The sequence below is a fragment of the Sebastes umbrosus genome, chromosome 2 (assembly GCF_015220745.1).
Source record: "Sebastes umbrosus isolate fSebUmb1 chromosome 2, fSebUmb1.pri, whole genome shotgun sequence".
NCBI classification, from domain to species: domain Eukaryota; kingdom Metazoa; phylum Chordata; class Actinopteri; order Perciformes; family Sebastidae; genus Sebastes; species Sebastes umbrosus.
Window position 1 is genome coordinate 20,281,156 of NC_051270.1, and position 15,044 is coordinate 20,296,199.

General features: G+C 39.8%; 1 protein-coding gene across 1 annotated transcript in view; it reads right to left on the reverse strand.

Annotated features, from left to right (window-relative positions):
• Positions 1-739: 739 nt before the first annotated feature.
• Positions 740-15,044, reverse strand: part of LOC119480579 (heterogeneous nuclear ribonucleoprotein C-like) — a 39,215-nt gene continuing 24,910 nt past the window's right edge. Inside the window, exons 3-7 of the mRNA XM_037756966.1 lie at positions 11,195-11,245; positions 5,105-5,274; positions 4,324-4,437; positions 3,062-3,219; positions 740-2,022 (exon numbers count right to left, since the gene is read on the reverse strand). Of these exons, the coding sequence (XP_037612894.1) occupies positions 1,984-2,022; positions 3,062-3,219; positions 4,324-4,437; positions 5,105-5,274; positions 11,195-11,245 (532 nt within the window). The 3' untranslated portion in view covers positions 740-1,983. The remainder of the gene's footprint in view (positions 2,023-3,061; positions 3,220-4,323; positions 4,438-5,104; positions 5,275-11,194; positions 11,246-15,044) is intronic.

Genomic DNA, 15,044 nt, shown 5'->3' on the forward strand with positions numbered 1-15,044 from the left:
GTGACATGAACTGACAGTTCTGTGGTAAATATTCAGACGGGAATATAACGGAGGGTCCATTTACTTTTTCTGTAAAAAAATATGTTGAAGAGAGTAGCAATGTGGGAGGATTGTTCTACAATATTTTCTCCATTTAAAAAAAATAAGTAAAAAAAAATAGCTGATTGCAGAAAATGTTCTCTATCTCTTGATCTGTTTTTGACCTGGCTGTCATGTTGTTGTCACACGAGTTTAGAGCCCCATCAGCAATGGACAACTTCCTCTGGGAGTCTGGGCACTGTTGATAGTATCATCCTTAACCAGCCATCAAAACAACACAGACACACACTGTATGGATGATAATGTGCACAAGGTTGCCTGAGGTTCAGACTGACCTTATAGGTCAAACCATCGGTGCACCGAGGAGAAGAGATGTTGAGGGTGCAAGGAGACCTGTGATCACATGTTCTAGTGGTCCGCACTGACTCCCAGCAAGCAAGTTGATATTTACCATTATCAGCTTTGCCCTGTTTAGTATGGACTTATTGTATGATTTATACACTTCGGATTAGTTGTACAGTGTAATTGGTCCAGTATTGAAGCAGTACTTTCAACATTTTATAATTTCATAATTGATCAATTAAAGATAACTATTGATACTTAACATTATTTCCATTTTTCTCCCAAATGTTTGTTTCTCTTTCACTTTTCTTCTCCGTGTCTGTCTTGGTCTCTCAGAATAAAAACACACTCCCATGTACTGTATGTATACTCAATATGAAAATACTTTTACTACTGTGACAATGAGTATTTCCACTTGGCTTATCTGAAGAATGCAAACAAAAACAGCATAGGAGTAACATCATTGTTTTCTTTTAAAAAAACATATGAGAAGTCCTAAAGCAAGATTAAAATCAGACAGTTCAACAATTACAGTAAAGTTTACAATAATACACAATATTACACACTGACCTGGCCTTGTATTAAAAGTGCCAAATACATGGCGGAAGAGAGCTGTAACATTCCTCTAATACATTTAAAGTAGAGAAAAGACATTTGTTTCAGAGAGTCACACTCAGAGAAGTAGCATACTGAACAACCTGTATCTCTCCTGAATGATCAAACTATTCATTCTCTTAAAGAGTACTTTGATTTACTAAAATCTGATATCTTAGAGGTACAATAAAGAGAAAAAAGGTGAATCAAGCGTCAACAAAAAGCTCTCTTGAAAGATCAAATTTGAGAGTGCACAGATTTCTTTTCATTCAAAATACTTTGAGATCCACAGAAGGGATTTTCATTTTACAGTACATGCACACAGTATTCCAGTTATGTCATTATTCTGAAAATAATAACATTCAAGTAAGCTGTTTACATGGTTCATATTCCTGGTTCTGTATTGTTTGTACATTATCTAATTCAAGATATAAGGGAGAAACTGGTGAAACCATTGTAACACCTCTGGCAGAAGCCCATGACTACACATAAAGTATTATTATATGTAGCCTACAGTCTGATAGTGGCAGGAGAAGGCTTTTAATGTGGACAAGATAAATTGGTAAGCTGCTTACACAAGGTTTTAATACTGTATTGTCTCATTTGGATTAATACTGGAATATTGGCGTTGGTGTAAACCCTCTCATACAGTTCAATAAGAACGCCTGCTTAGGCCGGATTATAAAAAGTTAAATTCACCACCGTGCTTCAAGTTGTCCTTTTATAATTACTCTCTCACCCTCTCAGTCCGACATACCAAAATCTTCTCAATCAGATGTGCATGTACTTGGTGTGTATAAATCACCTGTGTTTTAGTATTACTTAAAAGTATGGTTACAGAAACCAATCTGCTGTTGTGATACAATTAAATGTATTGTATATCTGATATGTACACTCTGTTGGAGGGAAGTTGAGCTTCTGATATGAGTGTCGGCTTGGCGGTTGCTGTTCTCTTCCTCCATGTTTGGCACTTAATCCATGTCTTTTACGTCTTCTCATGTTCCTCCCTCATATTTCCTCCTCGGGGTCAGAGCTGTGGTTGCTCATCTGTGACAGACAAACAGTGAGAGACAAAACAAAGAGACATTTCATTGAACTGCAAGCTCACGATGACTAAGTAAAATTGAATGGTGCCAGTACAAATTGATTTCACAGTAGTGGAGTATCAGTAGTTGTTTCACGTCCGCTCAGCTCACAGGACAGAAACTAGTTGTCTTGTATTGTTGAAATTTTCCTGTGTATTATTGTTTCATTGTTTGCATTATTGTTGTTCTAAATTAATATTTTTTTATCCACAAAATGGGGCCCCTGACAGACATACTGCTTAAGGCGGGCAGGACGATATGATATATATATCGTCAAAATTATATAAAAATGTTTATCGCATACATTTTTCTATATAATTTCTATCGCGATATAGGTTAGATAGATAGATAGGTAGATAGATATATAGATGGATAAATAGATTGATTGACTTTATTGATCCCCGAAGGGAAATTGAGGCGCTACAACAGCAATTTACATACATCACAAAAACGTGCATCACTCACACAAACTGCACGAGGTACAAAAAACATCGTATTTATAAATCTCTACAAACCAACTACTACTATAAACTAGATAAAAGAAATAAAAATACAATAAAAATAGAAAGTTAGTTAGGCCTATATTTACTTTTTCTCTATAATTTCACTTGACACTGTTATGTTCATTTTGCACTAAAGTTCTTAAAATGAGAAAATACTGGGTACTTTTCATTTGTCGAGTATTAAATTCACAAAGGAGTATACAAGAATAGGCTTTACCATGTGGTTATTTCATATAGACTATTTATTGAGTTATACGAAAACATGCTATATCATGATATCGAGATATGAAATGACCTATATCATGATGGAAGATTTTGGCCATATCGCCCAGCCCTTGCTTAAGGCAAATTAACAAAAATTCCAGCACCATTTTGACCTTTGTCATGAATCTCAATAGTATCACCAGAAACTATAGCATCATGCGGTAAGGACGGCCCTCGCTGATGTACATTTTAGTCATTTTGGAACAAGTGCACACAGACTTCAGGTGCATTTACCGTGTGGTGGTCGTCATCGGGCTCCCTCGGGTCATGATTCTCCCTGTGGATTCGATGGCGGGAGCTGGGTGGAGAGAGGGAGGAGAGGGAATGCTCGGGGCTGCTGGCAGACAGAGCGTACGGCGAGCCAGCTGGACTGTCCTCTTTCAGGGGAGACCCTGACACAGGAATAAACAGATGCAGCTTAGGTCCTGTTTCCTTTTGGAGTATAAAAGAATATACAGTACATGTTTTCTGTAGGTCAAAAGACAAAAAACGTCTGTGTGCATCCCACTGACTTTCTACTAGATGACAGGCAGAAAGCAAGAGTGGGAGTGACAGGATGAAGGACAGATGAGGAGATAGCGAGGGGGAAGCAAGGGACAGCAGAGCCAGATAGTGAGGGACAGGGGAATCAAGTAGAGCTGGAGATAAATGAATATGAAGATGAGAGATATCAATAGCCCAAGGTCGGTCACACACAGGCACACATTACTTTCCTGAAGGTGTACACCTATAATTGCAGTAGCCACAGGACACATTGTCTTTCTAGAACACTGTCTATATATTCAGCCTGATGTTATGATAATGACTTTTTTAGAAGAACATGTTACAGCTACTGAGGATATAGTGCTCAGAGGAGGTTGGACTACACTTAATGAGTGCAAACTGTGTTTCAGTTTACGATCAGTTTAATTAAGATTCCAGTAAAACCAATTTCCTTAGGAAGGATAATAAGGTTTTGTCCTGTTCCTTCCCCAGGCCGTAGCTCTTGTTGGCAGGAACAGTAATGTGTTGAAATGTCCACATGAGGGCAGCAGCAGCTCTTCCCTCCATGCACACTGATCCGCTGTGGTTCTCAGTCCTTCATATTTGTCTGTTTTTTGATGCTTCATCAGTCAGTTCCTTCAACCACACTGTTTGTTCAGCATGTTCCATAATTTGCTCACAGCCATAAATCCAGACACCCGCACACTCCAGTTGATATCGGCTTTGCTTCAACTTTTTCAAACATTCCTGACTGGAGGGAAATAATTGATTTGTCAGGTAAAATAGGAGTGGCTGGGGTGGTGCAGTGCATTCCCATCCCCCAGTTCCCTCTGCGGCACAGATCCTGAATCATTTTGATTGGGGTTGTGACTGGCAAAGCTAATCGAGCAGAAATCTGAGAGTGGCGTATCGCCAGAGTCTGCCTTCAAAATGTTTTTGATGTGCAAATAGATTATCTATCATTTGATCTCGCACCTACCCGCCTCCACTGTCTTTGTGAATGAGCGTCTCACCTTTGTGGTCATTCCTCTCTGTGTCCATCCTGTCAAGACTGTCAAGCAGCCCATCGATCTGTGTCTTTATCAGAGTCAGCTCCTTTTTAATCACCTGCAACTCTTCCATGCCCACTGCAGGAACGAAGACAGTGAGAACGTAAAGGACATTAGGAAATGACACAACCTGGAAACCTCTTGAAAGAGAGCTTTTAAATGAATAGTTAGACATAGTGGGAAATGCACTAGAGTTAGATGAGAAGATTGATACCAGAGAGGTGTCAACCTACTCATCTAACACTCTGCAAGAAAGCAAATAAGCATATAAGTAAGCAATATGTCTAACAATTAAATAACTGTTAAAAAGTGACTATTAGAGAACAAAAAGTGCAAGCAATGTAAACCTTTTGGGGTATTTTATTTGGCATTCATCTTTGATCAGCAGAATGTATTTGTGTTTCTGATTTCTTTAGGTGTCATGATGCCATGGTTTGAATACAGCTAATTTTCTCCACTGCATTGTTTCTTTCATCAAAATAGCATCACAGAAAAAGAGGTTAAAACTGTTGACTGTTTGAACTTGTGTGCTGTGACTTCATCAAACTACACACAGTTTATTTTAACTGTGACTGCTTTATAATGAAAGGATGAGACTGAGAGGCAAAAGATCTATTTATCCAAGCTTTATATTTGTCATTTAATTTTTCATACAGAGAGGAATTCCCCTTACCAAGTTTTAAAAAAAAAATCTGCAGCATCTAATGTGACCTTTATGTGTGACTTAGTCATTCATATTACTCACGCTTGGCTGTGGTTGAACTGGTGGAGTGGGCTCTGGAGCTTTTGGAGTGGGTTCTGTCTCGACTGCGTCTGTGCCCAGAGGAGTAGGAGGAGGAGCGGGATCGCTTTGCCAGACTGGGTCCCAGCGGCAGAGGAGACAGGGATGCTGGCACACGCTGGTAGTCATACACCCTAGAAATTCAGTAGATACAGTTATTTTAAACAACTCATCTTTAAATATGTGCACGCAGCAAGTTTGTGTGAAATGATGAAAGAGAGCCTGCTCACAAGCATGAGACAGTTGTGCATGAAAATTGAGTTTTTCTCATTTAAATCAAATTTTGCCAACGTTAGACTGTCATTTATTCAGGTACGGCTGCTTGTCTTGAGACAACACCTATATTTAGCTTTAGTTAAATGAAAAAGACAAGGTCTTGTGGAAAAACATGTTTATATTTCTTAAAATAAGGCATCGAGAACAGTATAAGAGTATGAGAAACTCAGGTATTGTATTGGCAGTGTAGGAGCTATTTATTTGTTGTTAGTATTTAGTTGTTTTACTAATAATAATATTGTTTGATTGATTATTCTAGATGTTTACTTTATTTACACTCGATTTTTGCTAGTGTTTTGTTCTGCCAGTTATTTGTTTAGTTTATTTATGTTTTTGTTTAGTAGCCTAAATTTAGTTTTTTTTGCATAATTAGTATTTTGTTTTCTTTTGTTATGAACTGGGTAAAACTGTGGCCACCCGCGGTTATATAGGTAGGCAGGTAGGACCAGCATGCACCTGGGTGGGCTTATGTTTTTTACCAGAAGAAGAGAGGTAGCGACATCCATGTTTTCTATGTGTTTCGTTTGCTTGCTTGGGTTTTTGTATAAATAAATCTTCAGAAACACAGAAACTTTGCATGGACTCTTTTGCCTGTGTAATCCACATACCCATGGTGCGTCAGTGGCCCTTTGATTTAAGTTTGATTTCGATTTTTCAGACAAATGGCCACTACATAAAGTAAATAAAACATAAGCCCACCTAGGTGCATGCTGGTCCTACCTGCCTACCTATATAACTGCGGGTGTCCACAGTTTTACCCAATACATAAACAAAAGAAAACAAAATACTAATTACGCAAAAAACTAAATATAGGCTACTAAACAAGAAAATAATTAAATTTAACAGATAACTAGGAGAACAAAACACTAGCAAAGATCGAGTCTTTCTGAGGATGCACAGGCACTAATGTTAAAACATTTCAAATCCAGCCCTAGCTCAAACAAAGGGGAGATACAAGCTGGAAAAAAATTAGATATTAAAGGAAAGATACGACAATGAAGAAAAGCATCTGTTCAAGCATCTCATAGATAAATATGTATATTTATATTCTGTGTTCTTTGTCTTTTACTTTCTATCTCAGTTTCAGTCTGTCTTGTGCTGGTGTTGCCTCCTCCCGGTGGACAGCTCCATGTCTCTATCTGTCACTGAATGTAATTGGTTCTGTCAGGACCAGTCAATAGCTCTCCGCCAGGCTAGTAGTGCTGGTGACAGGGGGTGTATCACAGTCAAACTCTATAGTGCTCACAGGAACCACACTGTGTGTTGTTTGTGCTTGTGTGTGTTTCAATAGAAATGGAGGTGATGTTGTGATTGAAGCAGAAAGTGATTTGACCTGAACACTTATGGACACAATGACCAGGTGAAACACAGCTACAGGCCTCAAACCAACCCATCGCCAATGAGCAAAGCTGCAGGAAGGGTGAGAACCGGGCCATTCAGATCTATGAATGATTATATTTCTATTTAATTGTTGGATTGAGAGAGATTTGGCTCAAAAGACAACAAAAAAGTATAGCTAAGGTTCCTGCTGTGTTCACCAAACTAAATTAAGGACTGTTTAGGACCTTTCTAATACCACATAGAATAAAATGTAAGGCCTTTTTTTAATGGTCATACCGCCGGTCAAAGAATGACATAGGGACAATTGGGCCTGCGGTTATGTATTAAACCTTAAAGGACCAATGTGTAAAATTTAGGCGGATCTATAAGCAGAAATGGAATATAATATTAATAAATATGTTTTCTTTAGTGTATAATCACCTGAAAATAAGTGTTTTTGTTACCTTAGAACGAGCCGTTTATATCTACATAGGGAGCGTGTCCCTTTTCACGGAGCGGGCCGCCATGTTTCTACAGTAGCCCAGAACGGACAAACCAAACACTGACTCTAGATAGGGCCATTTACGTTTCCACGTCGGCCACCATAGTTCTCCTACGCGCTTGGCACATTGGAGAAGTTTCAGTTGCAACATCTGCTAGATGTCAACAAATCCTACACACCTGTAATTCATTGACATTTATATTGTGATTTTTTGGTACTTTTTAGCTGTTTATAATAATAATTCCTAGTATAATTAATCAATTAACGTGGCTTGGGACTAGATAAATGGTAGAAAATTGATGGATAGATTAACCAATAACTTTTTGCTAATATTGGCACTTTGAGCCCAGTATGAGACGATGAGCTATAGCTCCTGCAGCTATGTAGTGACAGTGTTTGCTTTAGGTCTGATGGTTCTGACTGATACGGCAACATTTTTTATTGAACAGCCTCCTGCATGCTTAATGTATAACGTCTCCCGACAGCCCGCAACCACTTCCAAAAAAAAGTTAGGACTAATGTTACTGTCTACGGCAGGAAAGAAAACATATTTTTTTTTATGAGGAAACTGAGCTGAGTGCTTTTCAGACCTGATAACCAAATCTTGATCATTCTGATCAACTCAATCTTGTTGCAATCTGGATATATCAGGATTGAGGACAGTCTGCCTAAATGATTTCTGCAAAGCCATGAGAGTGAAAAGCTTGCCTGCTGTATGTCGCCAGCCAACAACAGGGAGGCAAGCTGTCAGCTCCAAGGATTTGGAGTCGGACGGTAATGTAGATTTACTGATTGAGCTGTTAGCCAGTCAGTCAGACGCAGCCCGACTTCCTGAAAAGTTTTCTCTAATGTTTTCTTTTCTGTTTTATTCTATGAAACCTCTCTACTTGATACTGAGATTTTTTGCACAGACTGTGTTCTTCACACATCCACAGACACACACACATCACAATGTCACATAAGGATGAAGTGTATTAGGCCACCATAAGTGTGTGAGATTAGAGGCTTTGAGCATTGTCCGTGTGGGGAGACACAGAGAGCAAAGACTTATGGGAGTTTAAAGTCCTTTAGAGCAGTTTGCAGGGGCAGATAGACAATGTGTTGTTACACCGGCTTTGAAGTGTCATCTTAGAGAATGGGAGCTCAGACAATGAGGGACTGTAGACGAGTGAGGATTACAGAAAAGTGTGTGAGTGTGTGTGAGAGGGAGTGTTTGTCTCTATGGATTAGACCCCACAAGGAAAGCAGCTTTGTCAGCTCGAGCTGTTATCTGTGTGTTGAAAGACACTTTTCTATCGTGTTCGCACAAGAGGACAGCGGACAAAAAAAAGTCATTTCCCTCTTTCCCACATATTGATATTCCTCAAAACAACAAACACAGGAACACACACACAATCCCACGCACTCACACCCAGAGGCAAACACATCTGCGCACACACACACATAAATATGCACACATACGCTTCCACTCACAGCTGTCAGTAGTGCTGGCCAACAGCATGGGGAATAATCATGCACTGTGTTAAAAACAAATTGAAAATCAGTGGTGAGTGTTCCCCCCTGAGCAAAGACAGAAAAATGCAGAGCAAGGCAAAGCAAATGCAAAAAAAAAACAACTAAGGAAAGATGACAGTTAATATTCAGTGCAACAGAGCATCGATATGTGCGCGAAAGGCACTGGAATGAGATATGTGTGTGTGTGTGTGTGTGTATTGTGTGACTGCCTGCTTTTATTCAGATGTGCTGAGTGGAGTGTTTATGAGTGAGGCCTGGGGGATGTAGGAAGGTCCCTGCGCAATTTCAGTGGAGGACCAATAATACAGAGCCAGCAGAGCTAAGTCTAACTAACTACCTCGTCTACCTAACCAGTAACCACTGCACTGAACTGTACACTGCACAAGAGTGTGTTCTGCAGTAACATGGAAGAGGTAAACGCACACTGCAAACTGACTGATTTCATGATACGTTGCAAACAATATGCTCGTTTTCAGTGTTTTTTAAGGGACATTATGATACCCAAATGTATGGTTGTTCTCAACCTGTTCTGGTAGCTGTTAGGAACTGGAAATTTATTGAGAACTTAATTTTAATCTGACCTGTAACAGGTGACATTTTCACAACAGAGACAGTTATGTTTGGCAGTGATTTTCATTTTCATTTTCGTCTCAGTAATTCACAGATTGAAACTAGAATTACTGCCTCGTGATTGTATGCCTCCGCCAACCACTCAAATTGCAGTTTACATATCTGTCCAAAATGTCATCACTTCCTGTTAGACATTTATGTGAAATTGTCATGATTAGCATATGAATTCTTAAATTGTGGCGAAAAATGTGTTTTGTGAGGTCACAGTGACCTTTGACCACCAAATTCTAATCAGTTCATCCTTGAGTACAAGTGGACGTTTGTGCCAAATTTGAAGAAATTCCCTGAAGGCATTCCTGAGACATCGCGTTCACGAGAATGGGCCGGACGAACGTACAGACAACTAGAAAACATATTGACTCTGATTGCAGCTGCGGAGGGGCGTTGCTGTCGCACATAACAGGAATGCCCATGTAGATCATTGGTTTTCTTAGTAGAACAGGAACTCTACTTTTTTTTGCCTAAACTTTATTGACTGCTGTATTGTCTCTATTGTTCTGTTTGTGGTTCGCAGTCTCTATTTGTCCGCGATAATTTGTCTTTTTCGTGGTCTCTGTTTCTCCCTCCTCATCTGGTCTTTTTTATTTGGATGTGATGTGTGAGAGATGTCAGTTTTCTGCTTTTTCAGTAGACTTAAGTAGCAGTATAAATAACTAAACAGTGGGAAAGACTTGCCAGTATTTACTGTCACCATGGATACTTGTAGAAGCTTTACGTGATGCACTATTACTAAATAATTTTTCACAAACAAAATTCTGTTCACCTTGTTTTGCACCATAAGTTTCAGATATCTCAAAATCCCTGTGGATAGAAATCTAAACCACATGTAACTGCATAGTTACATAGCACAACTGATTAGTTAGAAGCTGTTACATAACATTGTTGTATTTCTGCATCTATTTCTACAGTTTCCTATATATTTAAACCTTTACAATATGATTTAAATAATTTATTTATCTTGTGCACAGAAATACATCTGCAGAAAAGTTGTTTCAGTGTAAAATGGCCACTAGATGTCTCACTAAAGGATGCCAAGTACAGAAGAAGAAAACGTGGGCGTTCTTGTATTCCACGAACCAATCAAAGCAGTGGTCTGTACAGGAACGCCCCTCCGTGGCTGCAATCGGACTCTACTGCTTTGTGCTGGCTTCATTTCTCAGCACCGGAAGTTGCCGCTTGTAGAAATAAAATATCTGTATGTACTAAGATGTCTCATATTGAACATTTCGCTATAATAGTCACTCGCTTTTGTTTTTATAAGGCACACTGATGTGAAATGAACACAGTGATCATTGGATCATTTGTATTGATATACAAAACTAGTAGCCTATTATGTCAATATGCAGTACTTAAGTCATTCAGAGCTTATTATAAGCTGCTATAAATGCTTAAAGTATTGCCTCTAGAATTTGAGGCAACATCTTTTACTTTACATGGATGCAGCTTAAGCAAATGATATAATAACTACCAAACACAGAGTCATTTGAGATTTAGTTTGAGTTAGGATGCTCGAATGGGACCACACATCATGAATCCACACATCTGGGTGTCTGTACAGAAAGTGTGTCGACGAGTGTGTGTGTGTGTGTGTGTGTGTGACGAGTGAGCTCCCGGCTGTTGAGCAGTAACACGCAACACTGTAAGCGAAGACAGGATGACTGACAGCTGTGTGGCAGACAGCGACGGGGAGCGGAGACTATTGGAGACAGCAAGGATGAAGAATCCACTTTAGCCTCTTCCTTTAGCCTCCTGTGACACGCAGACAAGCAATACAGTATGTGAGCTGCCATGTGTGGCTTTCTGACAGTTACCTGTCATAGTAGTCCTCGTGGTAGCTGTCATAGTCCAGGTCGAACTCGGATCTGCAGGAGAGGTGGAGAAAGAGAAGGAGGAGGTGGTTAGTAAAGTATTTTTCAAAACCACACAATGCACTTTTACTGGGGCGATCACACATTTCACTTAACAAACAGAGCGCATGGTCGGTGTGTCAGTGTGTAAATGTGTGTGAGCCTCAACAGATTTATATGGCACAATCACTTCATCTGGAAAGAATGCAGTGTTCATGATCTCCAGCCAGCTAGAAACAGACATTGGATTTGTTTTGCTGCAGCATCCAAGGTGGAAAATCCATAGAAATTGTCTTGTGTGCCAACTGTACCACCCACTGCACATCTCCATGTGTGAGCTTGGTGAGGCAAGCAGGTGAGCGATGTGACAGGAGTGATCTGAAATGCGCTGGTAGCTGGAGTGTACCTGCAGAACAGACCAGAGGAAGTGGAGGACAGAAAAGTGACACTAAGCCATGGGAGATGACATTCTGGTGTGTCAGACCTCAGCATTCCTCTCTAATCCGCACACAGAGTCGCTAATAATCCCTCCATGTTTCTCACCCTCCCTCTGTCTCTCTTTGTCTCTCCCGCTGACTCACTCCCTCAATCCGTCCATCCATTCATCTTTGTTCAAATTGACCTCACGCTCTCCATTTGTCTCTCAGTCAGTCTTGCACTTGCAAGATAAGTGTTTATTTGCATTGTAAAAATAAGCACATATGTGATAAAAATTAGGATTCCTGCATACTGTTCATGCATTTAATGAGAATGACTTAAACCTGCAATAACTGATTTTGGCCACATGGGGTCAGTGGAAACAAGTTGTGAACACAACATTGACATATCCTCACCTTCTTAAATTGATACGATGAGCTCCTTACTAACACATCCAGCAGTTACAGAGCAACATTATCATTCATTTGGAGTTGTGTTTCCTGCCACCTGATGAATGTCTGTCCAGCATTCACTCTCTTTAACTTCATTTTTGGTCTCTACCAACTCCTGTGGGAAATAAATGGCTCTTTAGCTGTTAAATGCTCCACTATGTTACCACTGTCTGTGTGGTGCTGCCAGGTAGTGTATATAGTGGGTGTTTAAAGCTTTTTTGCTGAAAACATCTAACCTGACCCGCCAGATAGTTTGTTACTAGGAGTTTAAGAAATATCGGAAAAATATAATATTGTGATATTACGTTTTGTGATACTGTATCGATTCTCAAAAACATTGTATCCATTTTTATTTAATAGTTTACATGCAAAATTTAACTCAGTCAATAATTTATTTCATTTGCAAAGAGATGCGCTCTCTCAGTGTATGTGCCCTCTCAAAGTTGTGCTATGATGTTGGATGTTACAGGGACTGTGATAAATGCAAATGTAGATCCCACTGTTCTGATTGCATAAAAAAAAGTAAACTCAGATTTTATGCATATGGTGGTGTGTTCTTTATACCTTGATAGTTTTCCTAAAATTAGATAAAGAAAAATTGCAATATATCGCCTTGCTTACAGTATCGCAATATATTGAATCGTAACTCCTGTATCATGATACGCATCGTATCGCCAAATTCTTGCCAATACACAATACACAGCCCTATTTGTTACACAGAACCATCTCAGAAGTTGTCATTGGAAACTGTTTGGAAAAGGGAACTTTCAAAAATACTTGGCAGGTGATTGGATGGACTATCTGTCAATCAAACTCGGCCAGTTGGACTCAGGAGAAGAGAAAACATCTTTTCCATCGAGAAAATCGTTCAGTGCTGTTCTTTGTTCTTCTTTCAGTGAAGAAATACTCTCCAGTTTTGACATAACTGATGCTATTACAGGATGTACGCTAACCTCTTCGGAAGCCGCCATTGTTGTTTAGAACGAACAGTCGCCACTCTGTCGCCTTACACCTGCCTAAACCCCGCCCGTAGCTGCCAGTAGCTCCTCGCAGGATGCTGATTGGTCCGTGATTGGGCTTGTTGTCCATAAACACATTACTTGAAGCCTGACAAGATGGATTTTTTTCTGTGATGTGTGATCTCGTGACATGGAGAGAATCCGGTTGCCGTGCGAGTTTAGAAAACATCAGCTACGCTAGTGAGAGCGGAGAGGACAAAGACCACAAAGCTGTGGGCCAGAAAATCAGAACAATGAGCTGAAAGACAATAAATGCTCCGTTGAGCTTCATATTTCTCTTGAAGTTTGTCACAAAGAGCGAGCCGTTTCACATATAAGAGTCTTTAGACTTTAGATTATTTAAAAAAATATTGTTTATAGCTGCTTTAAAGTAAGTAAACATCAATTTGTTCATATAAAGGCAACAAAGTATAGCTAATAAGACACTTATGTTATGTGCATTAACAGATCTCTGACACATTTTAGAGTGACTTGTTATATTCATATCCAAATGACAGCCCATGTTCAGACAATATATGGGATTCTTCTTCCACATATTTTGGAAACGAACACACTCACAGCTTCATTGCCATCTGCTTATTTGTCATTCAGGGAGGCAGTGATTCTCCTGGTTGTAGACACGCAGCTCAACTCAAAGAAGAGATGTTTTTTTGAATGTCGGGATAAACAGCAGGGGGCTAAACTGAATACTTCTCCACATTCAGAATTACACACACGTACAGATATACACAGACACACATCAGCGGGCTGTGGGAAGCTGAGTGGGCTTGTATGTGGGTCTCTGGATCTGACTTATTTTGTAGTGGACCGTAATCACGTCTCCTTCGGTGTTACTCTCACGCACTCTTCTCTGTCTCATACCAGCTGGTTTTCAGAGCTCAGGAGGCAGGAAACCACAAAATAATTCAGTGCTCATGTCTGAGCTGCACACTTGCCAAAAATGCAAAGTGTAATTTCAGTCTAATTTAAAGACTGCCCCCTGATATCCTAGTGAATGGAGGAGGTCTACGTGCTATTTTAGCTCATTTTGCATCTTTATTCTTTTGCATTTGAGGACACAAAAATAAAGAAGCCATTTCTAGTGAATTGTGCCTTTACAGTAGCAGACATCCTGTTCCGGTTAAGGACACACTGAGAGGCAGAAGGACAAGAGAAACAGCTCCTCAGCTGAGCTTTCTGCTCTCTACGTGAATTCAGCCAGAAGAGAGATGGAAAATAACAGCTATTCACCGAAATCCTCAGTGAGGGGGAACTAAGCTGCTGTTCACTCTGTGTTTGTTTCTTTCACATTTGGCGTTCACCGGTTTACCTTCGTCACTGTAGTGTGTGTAGGACTCAGTGGCAGACGGGGTTATTATCATTTGTTAAATCACTTATTTTTTATCATGTTTGTAGTTTATTCTTTTTTTAATTTCTGTTGTCTTGCCTGTTGTTATTTCCTACATTTGGCAGTATAGATCATATGCATCGCGTTCGTTGTTATTTAACCACTGAATGTTGAATAATACATGTTTCCTTATTCATTTTGTAATGATGGTCAGGTCATTAAACATGTCGCCATGGTGCAGTGATGATGTGACACAAACAGGTAATTCGTAGGATTTAGTGAAGCTAAATGTGACGGGTTAGCACAACCTGTTTAGTCCGTAATTACATCAGAAGTGAGCAGCCAAGTACCTGGGTCAGTGTGTGTGTGTGTGTGTGTGTGAGAGAGAGAGAGAGAGAGAGAGAGAGAGGGAGAGAGAGAGAGAGAGAGAGAGGCAGATGGACAGCAGGGTCACTAAAGGCTAATTAATTTCTTTTCATAATTTCTCAAGTGCCAAAGCAATCCATTAGACATGGCTGGCTATAAATCATCTCAGCCTCAGCATGCCTGTGCGTGCGTGTGTGTTCATGTGTGTGTGTCTGTGTGTGTGTGGTTGTGTT